The sequence below is a fragment of the Lingula anatina genome, chromosome 5 (genome assembly GCF_051362555.1).
Source record: "Lingula anatina isolate TDL-2025a chromosome 5, LinAna3.0, whole genome shotgun sequence".
NCBI lineage: Eukaryota > Metazoa > Brachiopoda > Lingulata > Lingulida > Lingulidae > Lingula > Lingula anatina.
In genome coordinates this window covers 13,893,152-13,912,627 of record NC_141771.1, presented here as the reverse complement: position 1 = coordinate 13,912,627, position 19,476 = coordinate 13,893,152, and the positions used below count along the sequence as shown (strand labels likewise).

General features: G+C 35.2%; 1 protein-coding gene and 1 long non-coding RNA gene across 3 annotated transcripts in view; one reads left to right on the top strand and one right to left on the bottom strand.

Moving 5' to 3' along the window:
- The window catches only part of LOC106160080 (coiled-coil domain-containing protein 93-like), a 45,667-nt gene that overhangs the window by 24,726 nt on the left and 1,465 nt on the right, over positions 1 to 19,476 (top strand). For both annotated transcript variants that reach the window (XM_087014217.1, XM_087014218.1), the window contains exons 13-19: positions 12,176 to 12,249; positions 12,508 to 12,589; positions 13,427 to 13,501; positions 13,756 to 13,827; positions 14,159 to 14,267; positions 18,613 to 18,733; positions 18,986 to 19,184. In XM_087014217.1, coding sequence (XP_086870343.1) covers positions 12,176 to 12,249; positions 12,508 to 12,589; positions 13,427 to 13,501; positions 13,756 to 13,827; positions 14,159 to 14,267; positions 18,613 to 18,733; positions 18,986 to 19,184 — 732 coding nt within the window. The remainder of the gene's footprint in view (positions 1 to 12,175; positions 12,250 to 12,507; positions 12,590 to 13,426; positions 13,502 to 13,755; positions 13,828 to 14,158; positions 14,268 to 18,612; positions 18,734 to 18,985; positions 19,185 to 19,476) is intronic.
- Positions 702 to 3,572, bottom strand: LOC147761678 (uncharacterized). The gene is made up of 2 exons (XR_015334838.1): positions 2,789 to 3,572; positions 702 to 2,529 (listed from the first exon to the last, which is right to left on the bottom strand). It is a non-coding gene; the product is annotated as an uncharacterized LOC147761678 (long non-coding RNA).

Below are 19,476 nucleotides of genomic sequence, written 5' to 3'. Positions count from 1 at the left end.
CACAAATGTCCATGGTGTGATAGTGTGGCCTTCTTGATTGCTAGGTACATGCCACTGAGATCTCAAGATGTATAATTTGGCAGTTTGTGATTTGTAGGACATTGGTAATTTGCACTTCTTCCTTTTCAAGTTTTTAGCATTCTGTAATTATAAGGTCCCATGTTAATTAACACTGTCAGTCTATAATGTAAACTCTGCTGATACTTTGTCTGAGACAAAACAATTTTTAGCACTGTTTACCCAAACAAAAATGGCAAGCTTGCAATTCATTGCTATTGCAAGCTTGCGGCAAGCTTGATTCGCAAGCTCGGAATTGGAACCTCGCGACGAGCTAGTAATTGAAACCTCGCGGCAAGCTAAAACCGCAAGCTTGCAGCAGGCCAAACTGCAAGCTTGCGACAGGCCAAACCGCAAGCTTGCAGCAAGCCAAACTGCAAGCTTGCGGCAAGCTTAATTTGCAAGCTCGGAATTGGAACCTCGCGACGAGCTAGTAATTGAAACCTCGCGGCAAGCTAAAACCACAAGCTTGCAGCAGACCAAACTGCAAGCTTGCGACAGGTCAAACCGCAAGCTTGCAGCAAGCCAAACTGCAAGCTTGTGGCAAACTAAACTGCAAGCTTGCACAAAGCTTAACTGCAAGCACACTGCAACTATTTTCTAAAGGTTAACTGCATACAAAATTGACACAAATAACTACTGAGTAGGAGGTTTCACTCATCTATTATCGTAGATTATTGTACAGAAAATGAATAGTAATTTGAATTACTAACAACAAGGAAAATTGAAAAAAAAAAGTTGATATATACAAGCATACAAATCTATTAAGTAGTGTAGTGATTAATTTCTGGAAAATATTACAAGCAAGTGTTCCTTTTATTTACCATCAATGACAAAAATTGAAAAAAAATGTAATATATATACAAGCATCTATTAAGTAGTGTAATAATTAATTTCTGGATAACATAACAAGCAGTGTCCCTTTATCTACCAACAATGAGGAAAATTTTTTAAAAATGTAATATATATACAAGCATATAAATCTATTAAGTAGTGTAATAATTCATTTCTGGATAACATAACAAGCAAGTGTCCCTTTATCTACCAACAATGAGGAAAATTTTTTAAAAATGTAATATATATACAAGCATATAAATCTATTAAGTAGTGTAATGATTAATTTCTGGATAACATTACAAGCAAGTGTCCCTTTATCTACCAACAATGAGGAAAATTTAAAAAAAAATGTAATATAATATATACAAGCATGTAAATCTATTAAGTAGTGTAATGTACAGAAAAGCAAAAAATAACAATGCACAAAATAGGCTTCAGTAACTGTAAATTCTGATGCAAAAGTACATATGCTTCACTGCAAATTCAACATCAAATTCTAATTATGCTGAGCAGGTAATACCGATGTAAGTAAAATATGTAACAAGCAGAAGGCTTCAGGGCCAACAAGAGTTCTCGTTCACACTTTGAAAATGCCAGAATGAGGAAAATTAAAATTTCACACAAAATTGCATAAATTCAATAATAAATGATATTACCCAATTGAGTTGGCTTTCTAATTTGAGCTGCATGCTAATCCTAAAAATCATTCTTGTAAGTTAAAAATAATAATAAGTAACACAGTTTTCTCTTCATAATGTTTGTGGTAGCAGTGCAAAAAGAAGATGTAACATTATATAATAAATTACAAAATAATTATCACCAATTTTTGATTATTGACTATAAATAGCATGGACATGTACAAAATTTGATTACCAATCCGCTTCATGCCCTTGGGAGCTCTGAGACCCACAATAAATATGCCAATACAATAAAAATGAATATTTCATCAAAATGTATAACTTCCAGGAAAAGAAGCCAATTAGACTGCTTTACCAACTCAGACTGCATTTTAGTCCTGTGTTTCTTTTTTATAAGTTTGACAATCATAAGTAACATGGTTTTCCCATAATGGTCATCATGGCAGCAGCACCCAAAATTGCATTTTATTCTATTTTGATGCAATATTACATAATGCTTAACAGCAAAATGACCATCAATTGTTAATAAAATATTAGCAGCATGGATATTCAGAAAATGTGACTAGCAAAGGCCTTCAAGCCCATGGAGATTCAAAATCACACCTTGAAAATGCCAACATGTGAGAAATTAAATTTGCACTAAAAATGTGTAGCTTACAGAAAAATATACCAAAACAGACAGCATTTACAACTGAAGTTGTATTTTAATCACGTTTCTTTCTTGTTTGAGAGTTTGAGAACAGTGAGTGGCATGGTTTTCCTCTAATGGTCACTATGGCGGCAGTGCCTAAAATAGGCTTTTCTTCAATTTTGATGCAATATTTCATAATGCTTGACAGCATAATGACTACCAATTTTTAATGATAAAATATATGTATCATAGGTATTCAGAAAATGTGACTGGCTAAGGTCTTCAGGCCCATGGAACTTCAAAGTCACACCTTGAAAACAACCGGAAGTCAAGTTATTGAGTCCAACGAAGAGGACCCTCTGGGACCTGTGTTGGAAAGCAACAATAAGTAACAATAAGTAACAAAATTACATTATCAGTTTCTCAAGACGGCACGGACTGCAGGAGACCTACATTCTACCTCAATGACGATTTTAAGCTCACAGACAATACTAGTTTCTGAATTCAGCATGAAAAAAAAAATTCTTTGAACTTCATTCATAAAATACTTCTAAAAAATATCGGTGTATTCTCAACTGACGATTAAATTAGAAAAATGTATGTTGTTTAACAAAGGAAAACTTACCGCCAATTTCTACGATGACACCTTTCCACAGTCCAAATTTCGGTAGCTTTGCTACAACTTCGGCACCTTTTTTGTATTCAAGAAAGCCTTTTCTCGGTTCTTTGATAATTTTTATACTGTTGACGCAAGTTGTATTGTCATCCCAGTCGAACCAACAAAAGAGATTCGCGGTGTTTTCTTCCATTTTTTCGTATTCTCGAGCTCGCAGTTTGAATTTGATGCAGCGGATTAGAGCAGACGACGTTTCCGCACATGCGTACGAGCGCTTTGTCTACGCGCCATAGGTGGCGCTGCGGTCATTTCTTCCGTGAACTGTACATGTAATGTAATAAAGAGCAGGGATAATCCTGGGCCGCGCGATTGCGCCAAATGCGCGAGCCTCTTCTCAAAGGCGCAAGTAAAATTCTAACCTGCGCCATTTTGGCGCGTACAAATATAGCAGAAACTTTTTTTCATAATAAAGATCTCCCTACATAATGATGTCGTTCGAAGTGCGCGTAGCGATGTTGCGAGGGCTGACATGTGACCCGTTTCACAAAAATTTATCGAAACTGAAACAAGTACGCAATGAAAAACGCGCAATGCTCAAAACACTGAAAACAAGCCGCGCGCGGACCTCTGAGAACACCTAACTACACGAGGTAGGTAAACAAACTTATGGCTTCTCAGTTCAGTCGGGCCGCATGTTGAGTAATCGATAAGTGAAAAGGAGAAATATTCGTCTGTTTTTTACAGACTAAATTTTTTTTTAAATAAGATTGATTTTTAGTAGTGTAAATTTTAAATGGTTTCCAATAAGAGTTTATGATTAAAATATTGTAGTCATTTTAATGATTTTAGTATATTAGCCATTATTGTAAGGCGCCTTGAGATAGAATGTAAGGCGCCATATAAGAATCTTATTATTGTACCACCAGCGTAGGCGCTGGCGGTACACATGGTTTTAGTCCCGACCCGTATGTTCCGCCGGCTCCTGCGGCTCCTGCGGCTCCGCCGGCTCCTGCGGCTCCGCCGCCAAGTCCTCGTTACCGCTTCTCCTCCTAGACGGTAAGGGCCTCCATACCCATCTCTTGGATTTGGGTCACCTATAATCTCAACTCGTTCCACGTAAAATTTGGGCTTTGTCGGTATTGGGGTCTAGGTGTGGCACTCATTGCAATGCACCCTTGTCCAAAAATGGCAAAATTAAATGCTAATTATCTCCCCTACGGAAGGAATTATGGGAAAAATTTCTACAGACAGCTTTCCAAAAGTCATATGTGTAGATTTCAAATATGCCCTTGGATTTGACCTTTGACCTTTATTTCAAGGTCAAACTGGCCAAAATTTTCAAAAAAACAAAATTTTTGCCGAAAAAAAAAATAATTTGCGGTCTTATTCAGACACCACACAGACTTAACTAATAATATTAATGGAAAGTGTTACCCTTCAGGTCATCTTTCATCTCTGTGAATTTGGGGTCAATCGGTGCATTTTCACGGGAGTAGCGGCCATAAGATATCGAAACTGAAAACTGTCTCTAATTCGGGAACCGTTAATGCTAGACACCCATTCTTTTTTGCATTTTGTAGAGCATGTTAAGCCCAACACTGGAGGTGGTCTCCGTTTTTTTGTATTCCATACGGTTTTCGAGTTACGCTGTATCAAAAAGTACATATTGGTGGTGAAAGCAAAATGTGCAGTACGGTAATGGATAATAAATTTTGAACTCTGGAAAAATAAAACATAAGGCTTGGCAAAGCAGACAACTTGTGGTCAAAAATGACATTATTTCATCAAATTTGAACATCTGGAACTTCAGAGCACCTCCCATTTCAAGAATTTTGACCAAAATGACCTTTTCTTTATTTTAATTAATTTTTTCTGTAGGAAATTTATGGTACATTATGGTAACTCCAAAATTATAACATTTAGTCCCTTATATCTCCAAAACTGGAAGAGATAGGTCCATAGTTACTATTGAAGTTGAATAGGAAGTCATATACTGGCAATCTAAATGTGACCTTAAAATTGACCTTTGACCTACTTTTCACCATGAACTGAACTTTGCAAATTTTGCTTCCCTTTTATCTCCAAAACTGGCAGAGATAGGTCCATAGTTTCTATTGAACTTGAATAGGAAGTCATATACTGGCAATCAAAATGTGACCTTAAAATTGACCTTTGACCTACCTTTCACCATGAACTGAACTTTGCAAATTTTGCTTCCCTTTTATCTCCAAAACTGGCAGAGATAGGTCCATAGTTACTATTGAAGTTGAATAGGAAGTCATATACTGGCAATCTAAATGTGACCTTAAAATTGACCTTTGACCTACTTTTCACCATGAACTGAATTTTGCAAATTTTGCTTCCCTTTTATCTCCAAAACTGGCAGAGATAGGTCCATAGTCTCTATTGAACTTGAATAGGAAGTCATATACTGGCAATCTACATGTGACCTTAAAATTAACCTTTGACCTACTTTTCACCATGAACTGAACTTTGCAAATTTTGCTTCCCTTTTATCTCCAAAACTGGCAGAGATAGGTCCATAGTCTCTATTGAACTTGAATAGGAAGTCATATACTGGCAATCTACATGTGACATTAAAATTGACCTTTGACCTACTTTTCACCATGAACTGAACTTTGCAAATTTTGCTTCCCTTTTATCTCCAAAACTGGCAGAGATAGGTCCATAGTCTCTATTGAACTTGAATAGGAAGTCATATACTGGCAATCTACATGTGACCTTAAAATTGACCTTTGACCTACTTTTCACCATGAACTGAACTTTGCAAATTTTGCTTCCCTTTTATCTCCAAAACTGGCAGAGATAGGTCCATAGTTACTATTGAAGTTGAATAGGAAGTCATATACTGGCACTCTAAATGTGACCTTAAAATTGACCTTTGACCTACTTTTCACCATGAACTGAATTTTGCAAATTTTGCTTCCCTTTTATCTCCAAAACTGGCAGAGATAGGTCCATAGTCTCTATTGAAGTTGAATAGGAAGTCATATACTGGCAATCTAAATGTGACCTTAAAATTGACCTTTGACCTACTTTTCACCATGAACTGAACTTTGCATATTTTGCTTCCCTTTTATCTCCAAAACTGGCAGAGATAGGTCCATAGTCTCTATTGAAGTTGAATAGGAAGTCATATACTGGCAATCTAAATGTGACCTTAAAATTGACCTTTGACCTTCTTTTCACCATGAACTGAACTTTGCAAATTTTGCTTCCCTTTTATCTCCAAAACTGGCAGAGATAGGTCCATAGTCTCTATTGAACTTGAATAGGAAGTCATATACTGGCAATCTAAATGTGACCTTAAAATTGACCTTTGACCTACTTTTCACCATGAACTGAACTTTGCAGATTTTGATTCCCTTTTATCTCCAAAACTGGCAGAGATAGGTCCATAGTCTCTATTGAAGTTGAATAGGAAGTCATATACTGGCAATCTTAAAGTGACCTTAAAATTGACCTTTGACCTACTTTTCACCATGAACTGAACTTTGCATATTTTGCTTCCCCTTTATCTCCAAAACTGGCAGAGATAGGTCCATAGTTACTATTGAAGTTGAATAGGAAGTTATATACTGGCAATCTAAGTGTGACCTTGAAATTGACCTTTGACCTACTTATTATCATGAACTGAACTCTGCTAATTTCTTTCTCTTTTAACTCCAAACCTGGCAGAGATAGGCCCATAGTTACTATTGAAGTTGAATAGGAAGTCATATACTGGCAATTTACTGTGACCTTGGAATTGACCTTTGACCTACCTTACGATGAACTTAACTTTGATTGTGTTCCTTATTTTGTATATGTGGGGGTCTATACGAATGCGCTTGCTCCAGCTGGTGGTACAATATTCGGAGGCGGTATCGCCTCTCTGATCCTCTAGTTATTATTATTATTAACAGACTTTTTTTGTAATTTTTCACCCTTAGTGGCACTGCATGTCTCTAAATGAGGGACAACATCGTTTTCAATGCGGGAATTGCGCAATGGATGCACAGTCATGATTTAAAACTGCCCATCATATTATATCCACCTAAAGGAACCAGCTTAGATATTGAAAAAAAATGCACTTTTTTGAGGTGGGGTTGGAGGGACTGTGCAAGTGAAAATTAGCTGGGGGACAGGTGAGACTTGTCAGCAGTAAGCCTGAGCGGACAGGTGTCCTGAAAAAGCGTTAAGCCCTGCAGCAGTGTAATAATCACATACTTAATGTATAAGTACATTAATCGATATCCCAACTAATTTTAGTAATGTTATGTAGTTGCTTGCCAGATTTTTATGTAAATATAGATATATGTAAGACTGGTTTCTCTCAGCTTAGATCATTGCTTTAATTGTTTTCAGGTTAAAAAAGAATGCAAATATATTTTGAAAAATAAAAATTATTTTCAGAGCAATGGATTCTTTTTCACAATAAAATGGGAATTGTCAACCTTTCCATGCAGTGCTATTACTCAGCACAGTACAATGATTGATTTTTTGGACAGTACAATTGTTAATTTGGAAAATTTTTCCACACACTTCAATTATCTAGAACTCTAGAGTAATAGCATCAAGCCTTTTTTAAGTGTTTTTAATCATATAAAAATATTGAAATATAATGAATTTTCGCCAAATAATTCACGGCACACATTTTTTAAAAATGGCCCACTTTTTTTGACCAAGTGGGCCAAAATGGCCCAACCAGATTTTGACCCAGGACGATCCCTGGCAATATGTAAATTATCTGGTCTATGAAAATATTAAGATAAAACCTTATACACAAATCATAACGTTTCAAATGACATTTTAAGCATCGTAAAACTTTGTAACAATCTTTTTGTTTCTGTTTCATTAAACCCCTGAAAATTACAGATATCTCGTCCGGCCATTTGTTCAGATTTTAGGAAAGCCCAGTAACTTCCTGTTTATATATATATATATATATATATATATATATATATATATATAAGAAAATCAAAGAATATATGATCCTCTAGTACTTTCACCTCTTTCTAGAGGCTCATCATATTAACATTTTACCTCCAAGTTTGCAGAAATTAAAATTCCCAGATGCTTGTTCAGATTTCCTAGCTTGCAAAAATTCATGCAAGCTTGCAGAAAGTGTCATCACAAGCTTAATTATTAATTACAAGCTTGAATAGTGTTCTGTAAGCTTGCAAAAATATCTTGCATGCTTGCAGAAAACCTCCCTGACCAACTGCAAGCTTGCAGAGTGTTCTGCAAGCCTGCAAAAATATCATGCAAGCTTGCAGAAAGCCTTCATTGCCCGCTGCAAGCTTGCAGAGTATTTCGCAAGCTTGCAGATCAATTCTGCAAACTTGCAAAAGTATCTTGCAAGCTTGCAGAAATCCTTTCTAGCCTCATGCAAGCATGCGCAAGCTTCCAACTTGCTTGTAACAAGCTTGCGAAGGGTAAAACTAGCTTGCCACAAGCTTGTGACTAGCTTGTTGCAAGGAAGTATTTTTGTTTGGGTATTTAATTAATTCCTTTATTTAAGTGTAATGAACTTAAACAGATTTTTTTTTCTTCTTTCAAAATAGATATTGCAAAAGTGCTGAGTTTTGTGTAATTTTAAAATTAGCTGACTCATAATTTACTGCTCCATATTTTTCACTAGACATACCTATTTTGGCAGAAGTCCCTTTTTGACCTAACCCCCCCCCCCCTAACACACACACACACAAACACACAAACACATGGACATAACATGAATGCATAACTGCAACAGTGACCCAGTTGAGATCATTCTGATTGGTTATTTATGGGTTAATCCTACATGACCCAGATACTTGTCACTATGGTGATACCCATTAACACAGCATGGCGGGACAGCCCATAGTCTCCTCGTTCTCTGATGATGAAAATGCGTCTGGTCAAAAGTTCACATGATGTCAGTTGAAATGTGGGTGCAGTCACCTTGGAAAACCTCTGTTTTATTCCTATGTCTCATACACCCTCCTCCCTGGTGAATATAAGGGTTCTTCTTTCCTGAATTTCAGATGATTTAGCATTAATTTTGCTTCCTTGGGATATTGTTTTAAATTTTTTTGAATGTTGCTTTGTGCTTGCTTTAAAACTCATTGGGCTTTAAAGCGACAAAAAAGGGTGAATTCTATTACAACAGATGCATTTTAATGGATCCTTTTAGCCCATTTAGTCGAAAAATAACAGAGAAATTAAATTCATCTGACCCCGAGAAAATCTCATTCTTTCTCTGACACCATATCAGCGATGTGTGCAATTATTGTGCAGTTGATATCTGCAATTAATTGTATGGTTATGACTAGATCTGTCCAATCATTTTCAGTCATTAAAAATATTTTTTTGTGTATCATTAACTTAAACTATTTAGAATACAGCTTTAAGGGTTAGCCTTTTTGTTGCTACCACTGGGTAGGAATATTCTAATTTTAAGAGGTTGACTTGAAAAGTACATTATGAATAAATTTATCAGTTTTCCCCATTAAAAAGACCCAGTCTTTGCCATATAAACTCATTTATGTATTATTCCACAGTCATTCATCTGCTGACAAAATAAAAATAAAAAAACATATATTTCCTATGCATGCGCAGTGCCTGAATAATATCTTACCTGTGACGTACTGCCCATGACATGGGTACAATATCTCTTTTGCAGTAAGGATACGGAATTAGAAATTCATTCTGTTTTTTAAAATGATAAATTCTCTCCTCCCCCATCCCCTTTGTTTCAAATCTGTTTTTGATATTAAAACCACAAAATCCTGGTGCAGTGTTTTATTTTATGTTCCTATACTTTTATTAACCCAGGTGGGTGGTGGTTTTTTGCTGATTAATAGTCGGAAGATGACAATTAACCCAGTTTTTGACCCAGATTTCAACCTGTTGTTGTTCTATTTGTTTATTGATTAGTATTGGGACTGACATGGGCACACTGCTATATGATATTGCTTAATTAGAGCAACCTGAAATGATTGCTGAGAGTGATAAGACTGAAATGAGCATCCCATTTTGTCTGCGTCTTTTTTGTCACGCTGCCATATTAGATTTGCAAGTTCATCTTGCTCTATCTAACTAAAGGTAAACAGGAAATTGAAAAAAAAAAAAAAACAGGAAATTTTTTTTTTTAAATTGTATAAAAGAGATTTATTAATAAGGTATCATACATGCATGCATGTCTCTGTGTGTCATGACAGTTGCCTAGGAGATGTCATATTGTCACCTAGACGATAGCCTTGACAGCATGTTCATCTCCATGGTACTAGGCTAAGGATAGCAACAGTTAGGGAATTTTGATTGAAAGAGGAAACGGCCTGAAGTCAAAAATGGAGTAAACAAGTTTTTACAGGGCAGCAATACTGCACCTGGACAAACTTGGAAACGTCCTTGGAAATTTTAATACTTGTAAGTTTAGTGTATTTGCCTGATAACAGATGGCAGTACTGTAGTGAGTGTGTTTGTGTTGGGCGGAGGGGGAGTGTGTCTGTCAGCATCTGGTGATTACATGCGTAGGACTATAGAGGTTGCCATATATTTTATAGAAATAATGGCATTTTTTAAATTATTTCTGTTGGATTTTCCATGATATTTGTTTTTAAGGCAAAGTCATGTAAAATAGAAGGTATATATTAAGTTTTAGCCCATTAAGATAAAATGTACGCAGAGAATTTTCTCAAGTGCATTGGTCTACTCTAGAAGTATTAGTTATATTTAAAGTAAGCAGTGAAACTCTGATATCGAAAAAGTCTGTAAAAATGCACAATAAGCCTTTGTATTATACTTCCCCATTACCCAATACAGTAACCATTCTATCCTTTAAGACTGCTTTCTGAGGCTGTTTACATAAACTTTTAGCCACATCACCCGTGATGAACCTTTTAACAGCCAATGGAAACTTTGGTCACTCAGTCTGACCTTCTTTTCCTCCAATCAGATAATTTTACTTATTGAACCAATCAGAAAATGCCTTACCTAATTTTCAGCCAATGAGATAAAAGGGTGTGAGTTATATCATCTGAAGAGTTGTTTTTGTTATTTCTGTGTCTACCCATTGAGGGAAGGCCAGACAAAGAGTACCAGGCACTGCAAATTGATGTAGATATAATACATAATAGTCTGGACACACAATACTGTTTTCTCTAATGGCTTGCAAAAAACTAAATTGGCAGAAATATATTAAACAACATGTCAAGCTATTTCCGATTTTATGAAGTAGATTGTGTAGTAGGTAGGGCCCCTACTGATTTTGCTGTTAATTTGGATTGTATGGAAAATTTTGCTAATAACGTAAGTGGTAGGTGAATATATGGGTTACATACAGAAGATGATCGAATACATAGATTTATGCTTAGTCATCTTGGCAGGAATGACACTAGTTCACATGAATGCACGCCCTTCAAAGAACATTTGTACCCACAGTATATGACAATTTTCATGTGTCTGTTTTAAATATCAATTTTTGTATCACTGTATACAATTGGTATTTTTTACCATCTTGTGCCATTTTTTTATTATTTTTTTTTATTTTTAAAATTCTTGCCTTTGAGGTATAATTACTACTCATTTTCATCTAAAAGAGAATAATCTTGTCTTTGTTAATTATTTGCAAATTGGATTGTGCAGACCCGTAGCCAGCAATTGCAAAAAGGGGGTCCTTTTTCTGAAAGTATGGTCTTTTTGTCATGATACCTTAGTTTATCTAGATCAAAATTACCAAGAGTGGACCTTTTCCCAGCAAAAAGGGGGTGTCTTTCACCCCCCCCCTTTCAGACCCCTGACTACAAGCCTGTTTTTGCATAGTAAAGTATTTATTCATTTTTGTTTATATATTTATATATATTAATTGGTTCATTGATTTTCTGTCTCACACTTGTCGCCTGCCTGGTGTGTAAAGAAAGCAAATTGCAGCAGTTGAGATTTTTTGAGCAGAGCAGATTGCTTGATGTGACACAATCTCACAACTTGTATGGTATTGCACACCAGGGCAATTTACAATTTATGTGGAACGGGAAATTGTAAAATTTTGAATTTTTTCGAAAATTTTTTCGGATGATTTTTTCGAAATTGTTTTTTAAAGAAGTATGAAGAAATAACAGAGGAGGTTGTTTGAAAGGATGGGCACAATTATAAATATCTTAAAATTTTCCAATATCTCTGAAAATACCCAAGTATTTTCTATGAGCGTGATGTGTTGGCCCTTCATTAAGTAAGGGCATTGAGTACAGGACTGACTCTTTGATTCAATATCCAGAAGTTAGAATGGAGAGGCAGTAGACCCACATGACAACTATGTCCCCTTGCCTGGTACTTTTTTCACCATCACTACATAAGGGATAAAAAAACAAACAAACTGTTATACCACACGCTAAAAAAATATCTTACTGTTTGTAGGCTCAAGATTACAGTGCTAGAGTGGATGATGAAATGGAGAAATTGACTGGGATTGAGACAGGAGAGAATAGAGCGTAAGTTTTTTTTTTTTTTTTTTAATTTGAAGAGGTATAGTTGCATTTTTAATTACTGTAACAAATATTTTTGAAGATATTCTCCATGACTCTTTTCTTTACAAAACCCCATGCTAATGGGCAGAGATATGAGATGCTGTAATATATGGGTGTGACCGATTCAGAAAATTAAAAAGGAAATTGATATATATATATATATATATAAAACCTATGCAAAAAGTAAAATAATTTATTAACCTACATTTCATGTTCACACAGAATTCTTGAAAAGTTACGTGGATTGGTTGCCATGAATGAAAATCTTAAGAAACAGGAACAGGAGTTTAAGGCCCATTGTAAGGTAGGTGGAAAGGGTTTTTTAGGGTGCGTTTATAATGGGACTATTGCACTAGGTAGATCAATCCAACTCCACAGGACCTCGCATTGAATGCAGTCAGATTAAGTGAATGACGTATCTTCTTGAGGAGAAAGTGGGTGATTTAGTTTTGCCTGTTACAGTATTCTACCCCATTAAAAATTAAAAGAGAAAACCTTCAAGATGCCAAGTGCACATGAAAGTTTATCACCCTGTAGCTGCTGGAGGAGGTGTGTCATTCTGTTAATCTGGAGGTGTGTCATTTCGTTAATCTGATCGCACTCAGCGAGAGACCCCTCAGCCTTGAATTGATCTACCTTGCATGGTGGTTACATAGTGAACCCGCCCTAACAGTTATGTAGGAATTGCACATTCTTCTGACCGTTACATTTGATGCCTTTCAAGGAGTAAAAAAGTAAATACTTAAATTTCACCTATGAGTCATCACATTTCAATCCTTGATCATATAAATGGTTAGCCCATGCCTCATAGATAATAATAATAATAAAAAACTGGACAATTTTTGTCCCTTTAGAAACAGTTTGCTTTATCACCATTATCATTGTATACTAGAGGCAGATGAAATTTTTTCACCAGATTACAGATACATTTCAATATCAAGTGTAAATGCTTTGTCAGTTCAATAAAACACATATTCTGTGTTTTTCATTGTATAGAGAAGAAATTCTAATCTGGAAATTTGGTTGTTGATCCCCTCCCCACCCACGCATGCACACAAAGAGAGCTGGGCACTTTTGTAGTTTGTGTTTACTTGATGGATTTTTTTGAAAAAGCTCGATCTACTTCCAATTCTGATTGTAGGAAGAGATGGCGAGATTACAGGGAAATATTGAGAGCCTGAAAGCGGAGGCTGGAGAGGAAGCCGGAGAAGATCAGGTTTGTGTCTCTGAGGGTGAAAATTTATGGAATTAAAAGATGGAGACAATTGATTGATTTATTAATTTAAAATTTACATTTTAATGTTGAAAACAGGCAATAAGTATGTTTGAAAAAGATATATATTTTGGATTTTCGATATTTTTTTGTGCGTGTAAAATTTAAGCAGTACAGATTTTTACTGATGAAATACAGTTCTCTTTGCATAATGATAAAATTACATATTTTGATTTTTGACGACATGTTTTATACAGGAAAGGACTAAGATGATTGAGCGCCAGTTTGAAGCAGACAAAGAGAAACTGCATAAGATACGACTTCTACTGGTAAAGTATACAGCACAGCATTTAAGACATAAGACACTATATATCAGAAGAAAGTTATTTTTGTTGTCAATAACAATTTTATAAGACTTAAACACTCAAACTTGTGAGTTAGGTCCACAACTGCAAGTAATGTTACTTCGTGAAATGTAATAAAAAATGTCGGAATTTTCAGATTGGACATAGAGGATTATAAGGGCAATTTATTCACTTGAAAGGAAGAAAAAGCATTGTGAAATTGTCTAGTTGTCACACTAAAATATCTGTGAAAATGTATTTTTTTATTTTTTAATTTTTAAAAAATATTTTATGATTATGTCTGGAATGTTACTAGGCACGGAAGACTCGCGAAATAGCAGCGCTGCAGCGAAAGATTGACGAGGTACCATCCCGGGCAGAGCTGAGCCAGTACCAGAGGAGATTTGTGGAACTTTACAACCAAGGTGAACATAAAAGATCTGACATTACAGGCTGCTAAGCTAGTCATTACTCAAAAGCAGATGCCTTGCAGATTTAGCGTTGATCTCATTAGAAGATTCTGATACTGTTTTTTATTATTATTATTATTATGTACAGACACAGATGTGTCTGTACATATAGCCATCATCTGCGTCTGTCGTCGCCGTCGCCGTCGTCGCTGTCGTCGCCGTCGTCGCCGCCGTCGCCGTCGCCGTGCACTTTTACCGATAACACGATAAGTGGAAAACCATTTTGCCTTTTGATTTGAAACTTGCAGAACTGATGAACATTCATAATACGCAGGTCGAGTTCGAAAATCAGCATGATCGGGTCACTTATAGGGAATTTATGCTGTTTTTTCACTTTTTTCAGCATATATGCAGCACCGATAACACGATAAGTGGAAAACCATTTTACCTTTTGGCTTGAAACTTACAGAACTGATGAATATTCATAATACGCAGGTCAAGTTCGAAAATCAGCGTGATTGGGTCATTTTTAGTGAATTTAGGCTATTTTTTCTCTTTTTTCAGCATATATGCAGCACCGATAACACCATAAATGGAAAACCATTTGACCTTTTGGCTTGAAACCTACAGAACTGATGAATATTCATAATACGCATGTCAAGTTCGAAAATCAGCATGATTGGGTCATTTTTAGTGAATTTAGGCTATTTTTTCACTTTTTTTCAGCATTTTTGCAACACTGATAACACAATAAATGAAGAGCTGTTTTACCCTTTGGCTTGAAACTTACAGAACTGATAAATATTCATAATACGCAGGTCAAGTTTGAAAATCAGCACGATCGGGTCACTTATAGGGAATTTATGCTGTTTTTTTTTCACTTTTTTCAGTATATATGCAACACTGATAACACAATATAAGAAAAACAGATTGGCCAATTGTCATTATACTCACAGGAGAGGCCAATCTTACTAAAACGCAGGTTGAGTTTGAAAATCAGCATAATCAGTCCATTATTTTAAAAGGTAATGCTGTTTTTTCACATTTCCTCACATTCAATTCTTAGGCATGTTAACAGTCTCATTATTGAACTAATAAGATACGTAAATGTGTTTGTTTGGCATTTCCTGCATCTTTACAACATTGTTAGTTGATTTTGTAAAAATGATGGTAAACTTGTTATCATGTATTGTGTAATAAAGTGTCAAAAATGGAAATAAACTCATATCATTGCAGTTTGTCAGATGCATTCATCCACTATGTTCAGAATCTCAGAATGGAGGAAGTTGGGCATTTAAAACTGTTCTATTGATACTTTTCCCATCTCATCAATTTTCTTCATTGGTCATATAAAAATGGCAGTAAACTGTTTATTTTGTTTTATGTTTAAAAAGTGTTAAAAATGGAAATAAACCCATTTCAGAACAGTGCTGTATTGTTTACATTTTGGCATTTTCAATATGTGACTTTGAAGTTCCATGGGCCTGAAGGCTTTTGCTAGTCACATTTTCTGAATAACCATGATACTAATATTTTATAATTAAAAATTGATGGTCATTATGCCGTAAAACATTATGTAATATTGCATGAAAATTTGAAGAAACCCCTATTTTGGGCACTGCTCCCATGATGACCATTTAAGGAAAATCATGTCACTTACTGTTCTCAAACTTACAGGAAAGAAACATGGGACTAAAATACAGCTCCAGTAGGCAATGCAGTCTGTTTGGTAAATTTTTCTGGCAATTAAACATTTTTTTGTGAAAATTTAATTTTTCACTTATTGGCATTTTCAAGGTGTGACTTTGAAGTTCCATGATCCTGACGACCTTTGCTTGTCACATTTCCTGAATATCCGTGATACCAATATTTTATAATTAAAAATTGATGGTCATTATGCTGTTAAACATTATGTAATGTTGCATCAAAATTTGAAGAAACCCCTATTTTGGGCACTGCTCCCATGATGACCATTTAACAAAAATCATGTCAATTACTGTTCTCAAACTTACAGGAAAGAAACATGGGTCTAAAATACAGCTTCAGTAGGCAATGCAGTCTGTTTGGTAAATTTTTCTGGCAATTAAACAGTTTTTTGTGAAAATTTAATTTTTCACATATTGACATTTCCAAGGTGCGACTTAGAACCTCCACGGGCTTGAAGACCCGTGCTAGTCACATTTTGTGAAAATCCATGACACTTATATTTTATTATTAAAAATCGATGGTCATTATGCTGTTAAGCATTATGTAATGTTGCATCAAAATAGAAGAAAACACAATTTTTGGTGCTGCTGCCTTGATGACCATTATGGAAAAACCGTGTTACTTATGACTGTCAAACTTTCAAAAAAGAAACACAGGACTAAAATGCAGCCTGAGTTAGAAAAGCAGTCTAATTGGCTTCTTTTTCTGGAAGTTATACATTTTAGTGTTATATTCATTATCTTTTTTGGCATATTCATTGTGGGACTCGGAGCTCCCATGGACATGAAGCCAAATGGTAATCATATTTTCTACATGTCCATCCTATTTATAGTCAATAAACAAAAATTGGTGATAATTATTCTCTAATTTATTATGTAATGTTACATCAAAATTGACAATCTTTTCGCACTGCTACTGCAAACATTATGAAAAGAAAACTGTGCTACTTATTATAATTTTAAACTTACAAGTACGATTTTTAGGATTGGCCTTCAGCTCATGAGAAAACCAGCTCTATTGGATTATCATGTTTATTGTATTTATGCATTTTTTGTGAAATTTTCATTTTTCTCAATCTGGCACTTTCTAAGTATAAACTTGAACTCTGATGGGCCTGAAGCCTTATGCTTTTACTTTTGTCTGTGTTACCTGTTGTGCATAAGTTGATGTTGACTGTGCAGTTAAACATAATGTATTATTGCATCAGGATTGGTATTCTCCTATTTTGGGCATTATGGTTTTGTGCTTTTCTTAAGGTGTGACTTATGGGCCTGAAGACCTTTGAGTGGGTCAGTCTGTAAATTACCCTTGGGTATCACTAGATTAATTTCAGAGTTATAAAGTCATTTGCTTTATAGGCCATTAAATGAGATTACGTAAAGCACACTTGTTGATATTTCCCTGTAAACTCCCAAAGGTAAAGCTCTTTGCTAGATTAATAATAAGGAAGCAGTGATAATTATGCAGGTAAATTTTGTTTAATATTGCAAATAAGTTTTAAATATATATATATATATATATTTTTATATATATATATATATCAAACTGGAAGTTTAAAAGTTTGAATAGCAGCTTCATTGGAATTATATTTACCTCAAGCTCTGCCAAGGAGGTTATATTTTCACCCCTGTTTGTCTGTCATCCACATAACACAAAAAGTTATGGACTGATTTTGCAGAAATTTTCAGGAACTGTCGGAAGTGGGCCAAAGAGGACAATGATTAATTTTTGGTGGTGGTCCGGATCAATAATCAATCAATTATCAATAATAATCAACAATTGCTGCCTTGGCAGAGGTCTGCACTCTCAAAGTGCTTTTCTAGTTTTGTTGTTTTTCTTTATAATTTTTTCTCAAACACTTGCATTTGTGACTTTTAGCTCTACACATTTTCTGTATTTCTACATAAGCAGTTGTATTGTTTTTTATGTCTTTAGACATTATGTAATATTATTTTATGCACTGTCATCATTTTTCAAATATTGAGACTTTCATAATGTGAATTTGAACTCTCATGGTCCTGAAACTGTAATCTTATTGAAGGGGTGGATTGAGACCATCTTCTGGGTCTTCCGGAAGACAGTCAGGTTATTAAGTTTATATTGACTGGTATCTATTTTTTTCTGTTGGAAGACCATCAAAATGGAGGATGGATCAACATAGATACTTTGTAATACTGTCAGAAAATATCTCTGGGTCCGCTCCTGTTATTGACCATGTCACCTGTTGTGCAAGATTAAAATTCAGTGTTGACTGACAGTGCTATTATAAGCATTATTTATTATTGCATCAAAATTGACAAAATGACCTTTTTTGCATCTTTATTTTCTGTTTTTTGTCTGTACATTTGACAGCTTTGCTGCCTTGTTATTATTAATTTCACCCTCAGACTTATTACATGAGGCCTACTAGTTCAGTTAACTTCTAAAGATATACAAATTTTTTATATTTATGTGAGAACTGTTTTCTAGGGTCTACTATTCCATTGCAAGTGACTCTTAAGATACATATATCTATCATATCTTTTTTTCTGGGGTCTACTGTACTAGTCTAAGTGATTTCTCAAGTTATATATTTTTGTGATAACTGTTTTCTGGGAACTACCGGTCCAAGAGACTTCTCTAGATTTATAATTTTGCAATAAATGTTTTTCAGTTGCTTTTACCCACAAAGAAACCAAACAGTTTTATACACTGTACAACACCCTGGATGACACCAAACTTTACCTGAACAAAGAGTTTAACCTACTTAATTCCATACATGATAATTTTTCACAGTAAGTATGACAATCAGTTAGTCTTCTTGGTGTTTTTTGCAGTAAATATAACAATTGGTTTGACTTACTGGGAACGTTTTACGGTCTGACAATTGGTTTGACTTATTGATGACGTTTTGCAGTACAAACAATCAGTTTTGATGTCTTGGTAACTTTTCACAGTAAGTGTGACAATTGATTTGAGTGCATGGTATATATTGAAGTATGCCAAAAATGGAACCTTATAAATTTACTGTCATAATTTTTTTGAAGAGCAATGTCTTCCCCGGCCAATAAGGAACAGTTTCTGAAACAGTTTGAACAGATCGTAGAAGGTGTCAAACAAAACCGAGCCAAGATGGACAAGAAGAAACAGGAGGAAAAAATGAGGCGGGACCAGTTAAATGACCAGTATTTGGATCTTATTGAAAAGCAGAGACAGTATTTTAAAACTGTCAAAGATTTCAAAGAGGTATGTATTGTGTTACTCTTGTTACCCATGGCGGGCATTGAATTAAGAATCGGATATACTTTCTTGGGCCCATCCGCAACAGGACCATAGCCTGTGGATGGGCATAGTCCATTGACATCCTTATATCAGTATTCTGGGCTGCTCTTGCTGCTTCCTGCTGCTTCAGTTCTGCCACAGTACTTTATTTTCATCTATTTTCTACATGCATGCATGTGGAAAGTAATTGTTCATAAGATACAAGATTTTGCCTCTCTCCATTGTTTTTAATGTAAGAATGGTAATATGGACCATG